This window comes from Lineus longissimus, chromosome 7 (assembly GCF_910592395.1).
Source record: "Lineus longissimus chromosome 7, tnLinLong1.2, whole genome shotgun sequence".
NCBI lineage: Eukaryota > Metazoa > Nemertea > Pilidiophora > Heteronemertea > Lineidae > Lineus > Lineus longissimus.
The window spans coordinates 20,925,900-20,941,487 of record NC_088314.1 but is presented as its reverse complement, the minus strand read 5'-3'; the positions used below and the strand labels follow the sequence as shown (position 1 = coordinate 20,941,487).

Here is a 15,588-nt window from a genome sequence, read left to right as displayed (position 1 = left end):
GGATTCAGCACCGGTATATATTCATCGGCATCACTCGGGGATAAAAAGTTGAAAAAAGTTAAAGTAAGCTGGGCCATATAGCCCGAGACGAGAACGGTTCATCCGGCCGACGCATTAAGCGGAACACTGACACCCAAAACGCTGACCGTCAGCATCGGCACCGGCAGCAGAAACATACAACGTCATCTCGCCAAGAGGAATCGGAGACTGCCCGAACGTTTCCGATAAATGCCGAATGAAATCATTCTGGTGTCGATGCCGATGCTGATCATGCCGACATCGTCCGTCGAAGAGGAATCGGAGATTGCCCGATTTTTTTCCCGATCTTTACCGACGATATGTGCCGGTGCCGGTGGTGCCGACGCTGTTTCATGCCGACATCTCCCATAGGGAAGCGGAGATTGCCCGAACTTTTCCGACCAATACTGATCTGAACAGTTTTCCATGTCGGTGCCGGTGATGCCGACGCAGTTTTATACTGTCAATCAACTTAATAATCGGAGATCGTCCGAACTATGAGGAACACCACCAATTTCGGCACTTTCCCTCAATATTTCACTCAAAGGTGCCGGTATTTGGCCAGTATCGGCAGGAATATGTTTATTTGCCAGACTCCAGCCAAGGTTCGGCCGATATTCTGGGCCACTGTTGAGCCAAGATCGGGCCGTTTGGCTGCCCTAAACATAAAATATTAGAAGCATTAAGAAATTAATATTTCTAAAAATTCAGAAAAGTACACAATATCACCATTTACCGAAATATAACAGAATAATGCAGAACGTGCAGCCCACTTTGATGTACGGGTTGCTAGAAGAAACGACCCACTTCATTACAATAACCAATCGGATGAAAAAAACATTTTTAATTAAATCTAAATTGTAAAGAATTTTGAGACAACGTGGTTAACCTCAGCCACAATCGGGGCCATTTGAAGACTACAAGTCACTTCACCAGGCAGTATATAATAAACGTTTTTGAGCATTCAGTAGCGCAATGGTAAAAAGTTGCAGCTTGCTCAACAGAAAGCTCGATTGATCACAATAACATCACGTCCACCAATACACCATCAAAATATTTACCCAAGTCGAGAGATTACATAACCTGTTGACTCGCAGACGACAATTAGTGGGGTCAATATCCACTTTCTGCTGGGCGGATATGGAATGAGTTAGCATGTTACATGATCTGATATCGCCGGAACCCCATGCCGACCAGCGTCACATGAATAATGATATTTCTGACATTCGAATCATGTCGATATTTGTCATCAGAGCCAGTTGAGCAGATCATTTGTGAAACGACTGGATGATTTCAGTAACAGTCTGTTGCTGTTGTTCGTGTCTACCACCTGGGTACCTCTGGAACGCTACCGAGGGATACTGATTCCATAGTCTACAGGACGAGGGTCAACCCAGAGGTCGTGAGGATCGGCTGCAGGCCTACAGTATAATCTCTCTATCTATATAAAAGACGTGGCGGTTTGTAGGTTTTTACTCGAACCAAACAACCCCTCAGTTTACACGAGAATTGTGCTTCAGAAAGTAAACTTTTGATAATGGACTACGTGTCGTACAAGAACGCGCGACTTTACACAATGAACAAGACTATGAAATCTCGAGAGTAGCGTTAATCATTAAACTTGTTTTACTCGGATTCCATACCCATGTCACCACCTAAAAAATACGACTTTCCAAATATTGTGTGTACAGTTTCGGGGCTTCTTTGACTATTGGAGTTCTTGGTACCATATAGAGCTGTCTACAAGGATCAAGTACTTACCTTCAAATCATTTTACCATTTTATGACAAGGATTCATAGCTGAGTTCGAGTTCGATTGAATCAAACCAGACTCTTCAGTTCTCATGACGTAACTACGTCCACACTCCAGGCTTTGGATTAGGAACAGCAACTCAATTGATCATGGAATATACACTGAAGAACCACACTCCAGACACGAGTGAAGGAAAAGCATCTGGTGGAGTAAACAAACAGTTTCACGGGATGGTGACATTTCGTGGTCAAGACTATTGATCTGAATTATTGATCAGTTCGATTCTGGTAATGTGTTTTAAAAATCAATCGTCTGGGAAAAGCACCTTCCCAAGCTCTGTAGTCGAAAAACAACCTCTGTCTCGCAATTCCATCGTCTTCAAGCAAAAGGTTCCGTTTGTTTCCGACGTCCTCCTCAAACTTGATCATTTGCACCTGCTCGAAACGTTACGTAAGAAAATCAGGTGGTATTGAACTGGTCTGAGGTTGGTCTTTCATTACTATCGTATGTTCCACAGATCCGATGACAAGTTACCAATTCTACCTTGAACTGAGTGAATGAATCTGGGATTTTAGAGTTTGGTTGACTCCAATTAGATGCACCTGAAATCGTAGCGGAAGTTTTGCGAGTCTGCTTCATGAAAGACCGCATGATCAATTAAAGAACTTACAACATTGGAGTTGCGGAGGAGTTGTATGTGTTGGACGGGAATGTTATTACACCGAACTTCATCAACAGTTGGAAAAGGATCTTCTTGGAACTTGTATAAGAGGTCTCCACACCATTTTCTTGACTTGGGTTTTATTCATTATTTATGCAAATGAACTACAGTTCTGTGCTGAGAATACAATGCAATAACATGGATTACAATGTAATACCACAAACATTGCCATTGAAATGTAACATTTGTGTTTGATAAACAGACAATATTTGAGGGACCAACTACGTCGAGTTTTGAGCTTTAGGACATCGTGTATACTGCTTATCATACTCACTTAAACTTCATGTCATATTGGACGCAATAATAGGTGATTGTTTTTCACCCCGGTTTCCTCGATGTAAGGACATGACCGACGATAATCGACCTATATCAGCATTTAAACGGATATCTAACGATGTGACGAATGGACTGGCCTGTTTTCTCGCTTACTCGCTTACTGCTGGACGAGTCTGACTTATTGTAGCGGTCGAGTGAATGGTCAACATATGAATACGCTTACTAGCTGACTGGTGTGGATGGCTTACCACTAACGGATATTATCCCAATACTCTTGCTACAGGAAAATACATTTGACAGCCGTATGTTTGAACTTAATCGCTTGTATGCTTTCTTCATCCATGATACACATGCAACTAGAGCTATGGAACTTAAGTGATTGCAAGTGACTGCCAAAAGAAAAAATAACATAAAACAGTTCATGAAATGTAAAATTTCAGATAAGTGACGTAAATATATGGTAACAGATGAAGCTAGAGACTGAGAGACGTGAATTAACGTATAAACCATTGTGGACTTATCAGGTTCTAATGGATATCTTAATGTGGTGTTCTGCTAGGTGTAATTGACACGAGCAGGTGGGTAGTGTGGGTTTCTAAAGACAAAACAAACTGACCACACCAGCTTCTCCAATGAACTTATAACAAGTAAGCAGTAAGCAGGTTGTGCACCAAGTGAACGGATTCTCGCCACATGATAACAAATTCTTGGGACTCTTCGCTCCTAGTTTACATGATGGACGACCATCTTGCATCGCTTCACACCAACATGACGCAGTACTGTTTCAAACAGATGCTCGCAGACGTCATCGCCAAGGGTGGCTTGGCCAACACCACCCAACAACTGAACATGACGGTACCGGTCTATCTTAACTTCATCTGGTCTTTCTGTCACAACCTCACAGCAAGACTAATTGAGGACGAGGTTGCGAGGGCCAAACATAATGCCTTGTATCTCATTGATATTGAGAACTTGTATACACCACATTATGATATGCCCATCCTTGGCATTGCTAGTCCAATTGTGATATTACTAACTGTGATACTGAATATCTTAACTATGATTGTGTTGTGTAAAACCTCCATGCGCTCACCGACAAACGTGATTCTGTTAGCAATGGCCGCCGCGGACATGTTTACGGGGCTTTCTCAGTTACCCTGGTATCTGTTCGCGTTCCATGAAGACCGCTTCACGGAGTACCCACCCTTCGGTTGGTGTGTCATGTATTACTACGTGTCTATTGTGGCCGGGACGTGTTTCCATACGGCGTCTATCATGTTAAACGTCATGTTAGCCATCCACCGATATATAGGGATTTGTCACCACCGCCGGGCGAAGACGTGGTGCGGCTACCGACCAGTGTTCATCGGAATAACCCTGATCACCATCCTATCCATCCTACCTCACGTTGTAAAATACCTCGACCTGATGATCATAGAGACTGATGCGATCAGTAAGACAGACCTTCATCTCACACCTGCTGATTCTGACTCTGTTTCCACCTGTATGTTCACACACCGCGCAGGATTTCAAACCATCTATCACATCCAGATCTACTTCTGGATGCGCGCGATTCTCATCCAACTTCTGCCCTGCTTCATCCTGGTCATCGTCAATGGCCTCCTCATCCGGACCGTCGTGCGCAGCTACTGGTACAGAATCCGGCTGACTTCCGGTAACAGGAGCGCGTCTATCAAGGACCTACATGAGACGCGGAGGGTCACAGTAATGTTAGTGGTCATCATAACTTTCTTCTTGGCTACGGAGATCCCCGTCGGTATCGCCTACACGTTATATGTCATCCGAATAATAACCAAGATGTCGCACGTTGTTACCAAGGAAACCATTTCAATTCTAACTACAGTTACAAATTTTCTGATATTCGTGAGCTCGCCAGTAAATTTCTTCGTTTACATAGTGATGAACTCGAGGTTTCGTTTGGCGTTGACCGCTATGTTTTGTTGCCGGAAGCAGCGCGCAGACGGTGAACATCCGGGCATTGTGATGTTGCCATGGAGATTGAACACAACCAATCTTACCTCCATCAACACTCACTCGCACAGGTCAGGAAGCAGAAGTAACATATCTGTATGCACGACTTATAGCTCCAGGTGTGATGTGAGGAGAGGCTCGAACTCGAGACACCCTTTACACGGGGACGCACACAAAAACATTACCAGTGCTTTCCTGAGAGGTGTGGCCATGATAGCTTTGCGGCTGTCACGTGGGAGGTCACGTGAGAGGTCATATGATGTTGGACGAGGTCAAGGTCAGGACGAGGAACCGCCGGTGAGGTGTACAAGTGTGTCAGGTGAAGGTCATGGTACACCCATCATTGCCGAGACGAACCTTACCTGAACGCCACTTTGCATCTGTGATTTTGATCGTGAATTTCTATTGGTCATGTGATGTTAATACAAGATTGATGTTGTTGTTCCAGAATGATTTCACTTTTCTCATGGTTATGGCATTCTATCATAGAATCTACCATGAGCCATCATAGAATCTCTGATGGGAGATCCAATGTAAAACGTGTTTCTTGGTAATCATCATGGAGTCTACCATTGGCTCAACAATGATTCTACAAATGTACACCTTTGTCTGTGTTCGTAGGTAACCCTCGCCTCCTTGGAGGAACCCATAGGCATTGCTTTCACGTTTATAAACCACAAACTCCACCATAAGCGCATGGAAGGTTCCCACAAATATGAGAAAGACAAAAATAGAATGTTATAAAGACACAATATTTGATATGTCCACTTTAAACAATGCCCTGGAAAGTGTATTCGTTCAGTCTTGTATCAGATAGAGCCAATATTATGTGGAACTCTATTGTGTGTTTGCATACGGCTTACTGGGTCATGTTAGGGCGGAATGAGGTATGTTTGCCGCTCTGTGGGGTCTGTTCCTGGCTCAGTCGTGTTCTATGTTGTCAGGTTGTCAATACATTTACAGTGGAACCCAGGTAACACGACCACTCATGGGACCGAGGTTGAATGGTCGCGTTATCGGGGTGGTCGCGTTAGTGAAGTTGAAAATCCGGGGACAAAATGCATGATTAACTTTTCCCACCAAGAACTTTTTCAGAAGTTAAAAATTCCACAGTATACTGTAATGAAATGTTGTAACAAATCAGAAATATTGATGTTTTGTGTTTATTTGTTATTGATAGAATTTGTTTTGTATCTGTGTTTCGATCTCAAAAAGAGTTGTTTGGTGTCATTATTGCCACGAAACGATTAGCAGCTATTCTATAGCTCCGAGCTATTGGCAGTCATGGTCTCGCTAGAACCAATACCATAGGGCCGGACACTTTTTCCAGGGGGACATTTTCGACTGCAACACTGGCACTCAAAGATGGTCTCTTAAATCGTCCTTAACAATTCAAGTTCAATCCAAGACTTTCTTGCTTCGACGTCATTTCACGGATGACCAACTTCATTTGGTGTCTCTATATTCAGGACATGCGACCAAAACTAAAGCTTTTGAAACAGATTCATACATCAATGTTCAACCGCACAATGCATGTAATCCTATAAGTTCATATGTATGTTTAAAATGCATATGACGATATCATTTCGATACGTACCAAATACACTTGTGTGCAACTGTAAACAGAAGTCATTATGGCCAACCATGTTAAGCCATTTGGATAAACAGACAACTGGCTTCATTTCCCACTTCTTTGGGATAGTCATTTGTGATATTTATTAAGGCATCATGGCCGGAGATGATGAGAGAGTCGACGGGTAAGGAATGGTTTGAATTTCCTTGGTATCGATCAGTTGGCGTCAGAGGACGTCAAGAAGCGAGCTACAAGCTTACAAGAGTAACACAAGCCTTCGTCCAATGGACAAATGGATTCGTCAAGGACCTGTTTTCGATTGTAACCAGACCAATAGGTTTGTGATGGTACCAGAATAATTGGTCAGATGATTGACCGAATCGAAGCAGAAGCCACATGACCCTCCATAGTATTTGCCCCCTCATTCTTAAGCACAAGTACTTTGGAGTTATATGTTGTTTTTTCTCCTAGCGAGAAAGAAGTCGAGGTGGAGATCGAGTACACGGTGAATGAGCGCATGGAGGCCACTCTCTTCCAGACTCGCGTCTGTTGTGGGATAGGATGGATTCCAGCCGTGGCCGGCATCATCATGCTCGCCTATGGCCTCGCGAAAAGGTACAGTCAAACAAGAGGAAAGCTATCACTTGAGAACGGACAAACGGACACTGGCAGGACATTCTCCGGAATCTTTGTCTGAATTTTTCTAAACGGGTCAGAGGCATTTCTTTCAGTCCCTTTCGTCCCTCAATTTCACCACCTTAACCGGTACATTCATGAATTTGAATCATGACCACTCGTGAAATTGCTGCTCGACTAAGATAATCGTCACCCCAACCAAATAATTATTACATTCAGTTCCAATTACCTTTCTGTTTCAGCGATATCACCCTTACATATTGCGGCATCTTCTTCGTTGCCACTTTTGGTGGAATTTTTATCATTCCCGGCGTAATATGCGGCTGCTGCTACCTCTCGCTTCGTGCACAGGTCCATGAAGGAAAGGTCAGTCAAATTTTCAGATTGATATGGATCTCGAATAACTGTATTTCCCACAGGGCAACTACATTATGTTTCATACTCATATTTGATACTGCTATCTTTATGATTGTCACTCCCAAACGAGTGACATGTTGGATGTAATTCCAGGTTAGACTATCATGAGATTCTCGTTTCATTTGGCTTTTCTCTGATGAATCTTTCTCTTTCCCAAGGTGTCGCCTTACCCGGAGAAGCTAGCTTTGCCATGACAGAGAGCTACACCACCAAAGACATTTGTAAATAGCGATATAAACGGAGAAAGTAGCAGTGACAGAGAAAGATTGCAGTTACTTCGTATGATCCATGTTCATAGAGATAATTATAGTGAGGACCAGTGGGCTCCCGTAGTTTAATCAAGATGCATCCGGATAGATTAAAACTACCTCGATCGATAGTTTTTTTAATCCAGATGGGACCTCATTCGGATTCAATCGGATCGCATGTGACTTTTTTCCTGTCGTCTAAACGGCCCTATTATGTAGGCCTAACAAAAACAAATGCAGTACTATTAACAATAATCGATGATTCAAGATGGTCACAACACAACACAAAGAGACGATTTATGCCAAGAACATGTCACATGCAGTCCAACCGCAATACCCGTGTGTTAGGCGTCCGATAGAGTACATCAAGTAATACATGGCCACACACTCCCGAGTAAGAAATGCAAATCAAAGTCTAGTGACCCCCGGCCGAGTCCTCCAACGGTTACTGTCCATGGATCCATAAACTTGCAAGCAACCTCACAACTCTGACAACCATATAATTTATTCTCACATCGACTCCGAACAAACGCCCAACTACAAAGGCGTTACACAACAGGGTGTAACTTGAATACTATAACAATTATGAGTTGTTTGAACGGCATTCAGGCGAATATAATACATTGAATGCTTCGGTTACAAATAAAAACAATTGACTTGACATTCCCAAAGCTTATGACAGCTCGGTACCAACCATTAGTCAACCATCATTATAATAGCCTTTGTTTTCTACCTGTATGGGACACTTGTAATATGACGACAATTGCCGAAAGCACGTGAAGCAGATCTTACAGGAGTAACACTAACGGCATAATTTACTCAGTCTCCTCCGCCTCAACCATCCATATCTGCGGTGAAATGAGAAAGAATGGTGCGACCGCATTTCGCATTGTCTCTCAGTAGCTGAAATCTCCCAGAATGAGATATCGCATCCTCGCCTGGCTTTCCTTGTACACCAAGTATTCACTCTGCCCAAAGCTGCTATTGTTGACATATTTGTCTTGTTTGACTGGCTCACCTTGTGGAACAACTATTTTCTTTCCATCCTTGACCAAGTCCTTATCCTTTGCTGGATCTGCAACCAAGAACATCGTTGATGTACGTATTAGGTTAGGTTTATAAATATTTTCAAATAGTCCCATACTCGTGTCTTTCAGCTATCGAAATAGTCCATAAACAAGCTCTCGCATCCTCACTGTCTCCTGTTCAATATATGAAGTTTTCTCCTATACGGAATGAAGGCTGCAGTGCCGTTTTTACCAGTTCCCACTGTGCACCGTATCATTAAATTGCAGCTACACACCATGCGCTACATCAAATGGGCAATTATTTGTTCCCCAGCCAATATCGACAAAGGAAAGGGGAACAGCCTTTTGAAATTTTCAAACTCTAAGTTGATATCTCACCTGGCTCTGTCCAACCTTTTGCGATGACACTATCCTTGCCGCTGGGAGGCTCAGTCAAGGAAGAATTGTCACGTGTGATGTGCTGCTCGTTACCAAGGGCAACCTCAGTTAAAAACATGATGCCCTTTTTATCAGTCGTTGTCCGCACTGAAGTAGAAATGATCATCAAAATTTAAGGAATAAAAAGATTTTTGCACTTTTTTGTCGCTAGTTGTCGTTTGAGATTAAGATGGCTGCTGCCTATCAAAAAACAAATATCTACTGCAGCGCCCCTCAGCGGTTGTAGTATCCTCCGTACACAGAGTTGTCGAAGCAATGGGTACCTACCATAAGCAGCTGACTTTCCATTCTCGGATGCGAAGTATATGCCCCGTCCAACTCGTCCTCCACTGTGAGGCATGATGCGGAGACCACCTTCCAAGATGGCCGCCACCACTGCCACATTGGTACCGTGCCATAGCAACTTCCGGTTCACGATCTTGTCGTGGACGGCAAATCTTTTCACCTGAAAGAATATAAAGAAAGAATTGAGAATTGACGATCTCTCTGAGTCATGCATAGGATGCAGATCTCTTTGCGAGAGCTAAGACTCCGCAAATCGCAAAGATAAGCAGGTGCAAACGTTTGCTTGACATATGGTAAAATATACAGATCAGAGTATACCATATACATTGTAATTCTCCTCACCTCTGGATGTCTGTTCACCGCCCATATCTGGTCAACGCTGACCTTGCGGTAACCCTGTGTAGCTTCACAATACGTCTCCAGCATCTGAAAAAGAGCCACGGTACTTGTTACTGTGGGCTGTTGTTGTGTACCTGTTTGATGATGTTCTCGTCATGGCATCTCACCATTCCGAAACTCGGCTGTGTTTCCATAGCGCTCACATTGTTACTTGTACGGCCCCGATTATTGACTTCACGTTTTCACATGTAACGTGTCACTGTTCACTTTTCATGCTTGACATGAAGAACGAACAAGTCATTTTCCAAAGAGCGGGTTACATACGATTCACGAGGTCACTTTCACCCTCACATCATGTTTTCAAGCCTAAGTCAATTAACTCTTGACAAATGAAACATGACTAGTGACAACGTGAATCCTGTATAACTCCGGCCTCACGCGTCACTCAATCATATGTCATAAGTCACGATTGTGAGTGACATGAAAAACGAACAAGTCATATCCTACGAGCGGGCTACATAGGATTCACGATTTCGGATGACGTCACCAGCATCAACAAATACGTTACTGAAGATGGAGTCTTGCAGACGGAAATTTGTGGTACACATTAAATTCCGCTTGAGACAATGGAACCACCTTTTAGTTTTTGTATATCACTTACTTTGTATTCGTTGCTCTCCTTGTCCATGAGTTCAAGGTCACACCCAAGCAGCCCGTAGTTGATATCGAGGGGGTGAAGAACTTCTCTTGATTTCGTGTTCGAGAGTGTCTTGTGCTTCTTCTTCTGTATTCCTTGAGCGATTTCAATGTCGCCAAGAACCTACAAACAGGGAAGTGACCGCGAATAAAGGTAGCCGTCTAACTAGTCCTGTGGACCTGGGCCTGGTAGTTCAAAACAACTTTTGTCACGAACACTGGCATTAAGTCTAATGTACTTAACTGAAGGATGACTTTACCTTGATGCACAACGACGGATGGAGATTTATTTGCCCCGTCTTCCCCCCCAACGACTTCCATGGATACCGTTGGCAATCTAGCCTATATAACAAAACCCTTGTGTGTGGCGTATCAACCAAGCACTGATGCTGTCGTCGAGACGCTATAAGATGGTGCAGAAGAAGAAGAGGGGGAAGAAGAGGAGCAGGAGGAAAAGGGGGAGAGGAGGAAGAGTCTACTCACCGCCAACATGTCGTACTTACTCTGCACCACGTCCATCTCTTCGATGACCGGAGGTCGCCGCCGCCCGAAGTTGTGAGGCACCAGCGTATAGAAGCGCGAGGAGAGCTCAGTCAACTTGGCGCGGTTTGGCTTGGCTGCTTTCAGCACAGACTCCAGCTCTTCAAGGCATTCGTAACCCTTGGCGATCTGATGTTTGCTGAGCTTGCCAAGAGGCATTTTCTTCACGTCTGCAAAATAAAAATAGATACGATTATTGGCTATGCAAAGTTTCAAGCAGGGTTCTTCAACGAATTGTCATTCAAAGAAAACCAGAAAACCTCAAACCTGCTTCACCGGGGCAGTCTTCAGAATCAAGCAAATAGGAAGGGATTTGACTAATATTCAAACGATTTTGAGATTTGGAAAGAGAACGACGTGAATGTATGCTAGTCGCTCATTGTGCTTACCAAGGTCTAACTTCTTCATGGCGTCTTTGAACATGTTGTTATCGAATATTAAGTTGAGAAGTCTCTGTGTCTCCTTGTCCAATGAGCACGGCTTCATGATGGCGTCATCACTAAGACCCGCAAGTCGCGCATGCGTCTTGGCATCCTCTTCTTCATTGTCGTCTGCCATTTCTAGGAGGGTGTACTTGCCCTTGACAGGAACGAAGCTGGAACAGAAAATAGGAAATGTTCAAAATGATGATTGGTTCATTCGTGTCCGTTCGTGTTAAAGTCTCTTCGAACTTAACCTCGCCTCCAACTATTTGACTCTTCAAGGTGGCAACACTGTTCCATGTTCATATGAATCCGTCCTGCTTTAATTCGTATTTTGCAAGTGTTCTTAACTATGGTTACAAGGTTGCCTCACCTGTCTCTGTCCGCCCATTCATTCTTGGTCTTGTCGTTAAACTTCTGCACGAAGAGGTCAACTGCCTTTTGGGCAGAGCTGAACGGACCTTTCAGGGAATGCGCTCGTACTTCACCCTATAAGACAGAACTCAATGAATGATGGCTCATCATAAATTATGATAAATTCTTAGATGGAACAGCATGGTCCCGCGCGTCTACCACGTTCTATCATACATTCATTCACTCTACGATGGATCATCACATGATCCATTGGAATGTAGACATTATTTGATGAGGCTTTAACGAGCCGAAGCGCGTCAAGATGTCATGTATTGTGAATCCCCCATACATTACTATCTCATATTTACATGTACACTTCCCCCATACATTACTATCTCATATTTACATGTACACTTCCACATGGAACTTATGTTGTTGGAGTACAGTGGAACCTCTCTCAGAGGACCTCTTTCCTATCAGGACACCTCTCTACCAAGGAAAGTAATAAGTGGCAAGGGTGTCCTTGATAGAGAGGTCCTACTGACTATGTGTATGTTCAACTTTATTTATGTGATGGTAAGGGCGATGACAGAGTTGGGATGAGGCAAACAGGTTAGAATACTTACCACCCGTCCCCACTTCATCCAGGCGTGATACTGATCACCAGTCTTCAACTTGAGCACTTGGATGACGTAGTATTTGTTGTTATTCTTGCCGATGTTGGTCAGGTTCAGCATGCAGTCATAGTCTTCATAAACCTGAGGCAGAGATATTTTGATTACAATTTCTAATACACATTGATTGCAATGTAGCTTTGCTTTGCTTGCAAAATACGCAGCGCCTGTTTTCGCGGCGGCGGCCTAGATTTTCGATCGAGGTATTGGTGGCGCAATGAATTGTAGGCCTCCGTTCTGTGTTGGCATTGGCGATACGGCGAGGGTACGGGTGGCTGAAGGGTTTCCAGCATGTTCTGTGCGGCCAACTTGTCGAATTGTTGGCGAGAGAGAAGTCCCCCCAAACTTGCATGCGCAGTTTGCTGGAAGATTCAACAATGCTTCAACCTTCAACACCGCGTCCAAGTGTGCGAGATATCCAGGTGACGATCCTGATGAAAAGGATCTATACGGTTTCAGAGCGTGCCTCACCTCGACATTGGTCAGTTTACAATGTTCGTCAGGCTTATGGAACTTCTTCTTGGTGGTGTCTGTCTTTAAGGTTGTGACAATGTCCGCCGTGGTCGTCGCGGGGGGAGGGGAGGTGGTCGCGGATGCTGTCTTAGCCTTCTTCCCTCCTGGGCCCTTCGACGGGGACGAAGTTCTTTTCCTCTTCGGCATGGTGCGGCTTGTTTAGTATATATCTGAAAATCAAACAAAACATTATCAGGCTCTAGGTGTCTATATCGAAAATCCCGACTGTTTTTCGCCTATTCCGGCTTCCCGAAACAAGCATAATTCGCCTGGCTCAGGCTCAGAATAATGAAGATGGCTCTCTTGGCGGACAGAATAGACACCGATCTTTGAAGCGGCCAAACCGTAGACAAATTTCCCGCCAATTATCGGCCGTTTATCAGGCAAGGAATGAACTAGACGGCAGGCCTCGATACTACTGTCGAGATCATGCACCGATACCTCGACTCACGGGCAGGAATGTCACGGAAATAGCCTGCCTGCCAAACATTCCAATTAGAGAAACAGTGTTTAGCTGTACTATCACCGACAGGTTCACCTTCAAGCTGCTCAGCTGGAAATATCTCCGCTCGTGTCGATTGTGTTCACACTTTGAGCAGTGAATGGCGAATCAACGTATTTATACACTATATCATAATCGATCACAGCAAGCCAAGACATGTTCTGGGGCCAGCCAATCACAAACTGCCTACCTCGATCCTAACTGTTATTGTCAGCAAGCTCATGTACTGACCCACATCGTAACTATTATAAACGCCTGTGGTCGATGTTGATATTTGTCCGTTGGTCTGACGTCACACGAGCATTCATTTGAAATACAACGTGGTTTGACAAGCAATGTGGCGCTTTCAGTGAATGATCAATGGTAATTCCATTCCCGTTGTTGGAACTCTCCTGCGTGGACTGCGAGTACAGGTAGAGGGATGTATGTATACATGCATCGGGTCAAAATTTAGGAACCCGAACTCTTCAAAGAAGACTGTGCAGAATATGCCACTTCCCATGAATGAAGCAGTGAGGAATTGTCCGAATGAGCAGGCAGCCACCACGAGCCAGGGAGGTATACCTCTCCCTCCTCCTCAAGATCACCACCCTCTTCTTGCTCCAAGCAGACGTCTACTAAACTCGAATGTGCCGTCGTCTGGCCACCTGCCACCTCCGAAAATGGAGGCATTTGATGAGAAAGTGGCTCTATTTCAAGTTCCAATAAGCCGTCTTTAGATCGTTCCCGGACATCCGATCATTGGAGTGGTTATGCCGACTTTTAGACTGCGACGTACATTTGCTACTGTAAATACTAGTACATATATATCTCTATTATGATAGATAACTTGTCAAGCGATGTGCCATGTGTTATACAGCAGTGTTCACGGTCTGGTGGTCACAGGTCTGGTGGTCACAGGGCCGCGGATATCTGTATGTTTATCGCACTAGCGTTCCTTCGTGTCGCAACCAAGGAAATTTGATCGTACTGAGCATTTGAGGAGAACAATGGGATTTCGAGTAACATGGATCAAGGGACTGGTTTCAAGCTCCATATCTCTGCTTGGCGGCGTGACGAAGCAAAATATGGTAAAGCAAGGCAGCATGGACAACAAAGGTGTTTAGACTTATTGTAGCCTCAGTCGAAACTCAGGCGGTGATTGTAGTTAGTAAACCTAATCACAAGAAAAAAAGAGGCATTTGTACTTTCGATTATCTGTCTTTATTTCCACAACAGTGGGCTTTCATCAACATGTACATCAGTTTTATCACTTTAGCGGGTCTGCTTAGCATGCCAGTTTTTTTCGTGCAGCACGTTTCTCCCTGAAATGATAAAGCGGGTGATGATTTATTGACAATCACTGCTGCCCACCCGAAGATCACCCGAATCCACACAATGGAACACACCTCAAACCGAACTCCTGAAGACTTCGAAATGAAGGTAAAACAAACATTCAGCCAGGAAAGGATTCGATCCATCGACCTCCGCATGACATCTCCAAGTGATCTTAGGGCGGTGTCAGCTGGTGTCTGCAATATCTTCCAAAGAGTTTGCCTAATCCAATGCGGTAGGCGTTGGGTTTTTTCTAGTCAGTGGTTCGTTTCCTACCAAAAACGGCGGTGACACAGTGTCAAATGTCCAAAAATCGAAATACGAAAGTATCATACTTACTCGGTGGCTTTCTTCCGGCGAAATCCCATTTCACCCGTGTCTGCAAGGAAAGAAATCAAAGAGCATATCGTCTGCCTGCTAAGATAATTACCTGACTCACGTTTTGCTCAATCAAACGTTAGAGTTACAAGGCTGGTTACTCTAAGATCAAGGTGGCATTGCTTAAATCACTTACCGATCACTAACAAGCACATAGGGCATGCTGTCAAATTGCCGTGGTCAATGTTAGAATATGGTCTCTGAGTCATATTCCATCACCCCAGCGAGACGCCAGCAGGCCAGCGAGATGCGACTGCTGTTGTTGGAGCATGCACAGGTCTTCACACAAGACTTAAGATACATAGCCTACCCCTCACTTTATCCAGTGCAGCCTCGGGGAAAACCTCCAAATCCTGCCAACAAATGAAACATACTGATTTTGGTTTATTCGTTAATGTTTTGTCCACATAGTCAGCTGGGGCTGTGAAGCGCGAACTTGAAAGTACTGGCTGGATTTTGTTCAAGTTTAGT

The 15,588-nt window shown here is 44.2% G+C and overlaps 3 protein-coding genes across 4 annotated transcripts; 2 read left to right on the top strand and 1 right to left on the bottom strand.

Moving 5' to 3' along the window:
• Positions 1-3,536: 3,536 nt before the first annotated feature.
• Positions 3,537-5,126, top strand: LOC135491650 (sex peptide receptor-like). The gene has a single exon (XM_064777620.1). It carries the CDS (start codon positions 3,537-3,539, stop codon positions 5,124-5,126), a length of 1,590 nt encoding a protein of 529 aa, XP_064633690.1.
• Positions 5,127-6,342: 1,216 nt separating this feature from the next.
• Positions 6,343-9,236, top strand: LOC135491008 (uncharacterized). Its single transcript, XM_064776626.1, has 4 exons — positions 6,343-6,517; positions 6,805-6,948; positions 7,212-7,335; positions 7,545-9,236. Exons 1-4 carry the CDS (start codon positions 6,489-6,491, stop codon positions 7,578-7,580), a joined length of 333 nt encoding a protein of 110 aa, XP_064632696.1. The 5' UTR covers positions 6,343-6,488; the 3' UTR covers positions 7,581-9,236.
• Positions 8,122-13,848, bottom strand: LOC135491007 (protein mono-ADP-ribosyltransferase PARP3-like). Of its 2 annotated transcripts, none has more exons than XM_064776625.1 (11): positions 13,616-13,848; positions 12,882-13,093; positions 12,363-12,494; positions 11,756-11,871; positions 11,350-11,555; positions 10,904-11,130; positions 10,386-10,544; positions 9,728-9,811; positions 9,368-9,545; positions 9,041-9,187; positions 8,122-8,709 (listed from the first exon to the last, which is right to left on the bottom strand). In XM_064776625.1, exons 2-11 carry the CDS (start codon positions 13,068-13,070, stop codon positions 8,531-8,533), a joined length of 1,617 nt encoding a protein of 538 aa, XP_064632695.1. In that variant the 5' UTR covers positions 13,071-13,093; positions 13,616-13,848; the 3' UTR covers positions 8,122-8,530. The 2 variants fall into 2 exon arrangements, with proteins under 2 accessions (XP_064632695.1, XP_064632694.1); XM_064776624.1 differs by lacking the exon at positions 13,616-13,848 and adding an exon at positions 13,462-13,529.
• Between the last annotated feature and the right edge of the window lie 1,740 nt (positions 13,849-15,588).

Coding starts and splice junctions, on each gene's coding strand:
- LOC135491650 (XM_064777620.1), top strand. CDS start 3,537: ATGACGCAGTACTGTTTCAAACAGATGCTCGCAGACGTCATCGCCAAG.
- LOC135491008 (XM_064776626.1), top strand. CDS start 6,489: ATGGCCGGAGATGATGAGAGAGTCGACGG. Junction 6,949..7,211: donor GCCTATGGCCTCGCGAAAAG/GTACAGTCAAAC, acceptor TTTCTGTTTCAG/CGATATCACCCTTACATATT. Junction 7,336..7,544: donor CACAGGTCCATGAAGGAAAG/GTCAGTCAAATT, acceptor CTCTTTCCCAAG/GTGTCGCCTTACCCGGAGAA.
- LOC135491007 (XM_064776625.1), bottom strand. CDS start 13,070: ATGCCGAAGAGGAAAAGAACTTCGTCCCCGTCGAAGGGCCCAGGAGGG. Junction 10,545..10,903: donor GTAAGTACGACATGTTGGCG/GTGAGTAGACTC, acceptor CCCTGTTTGTAG/GTTCTTGGCGACATTGAAAT. Junction 9,812..10,385: donor AGGAGAGCAACGAATACAAA/GTAAGTGATATA, acceptor GCTCTTTTTCAG/ATGCTGGAGACGTATTGTGA.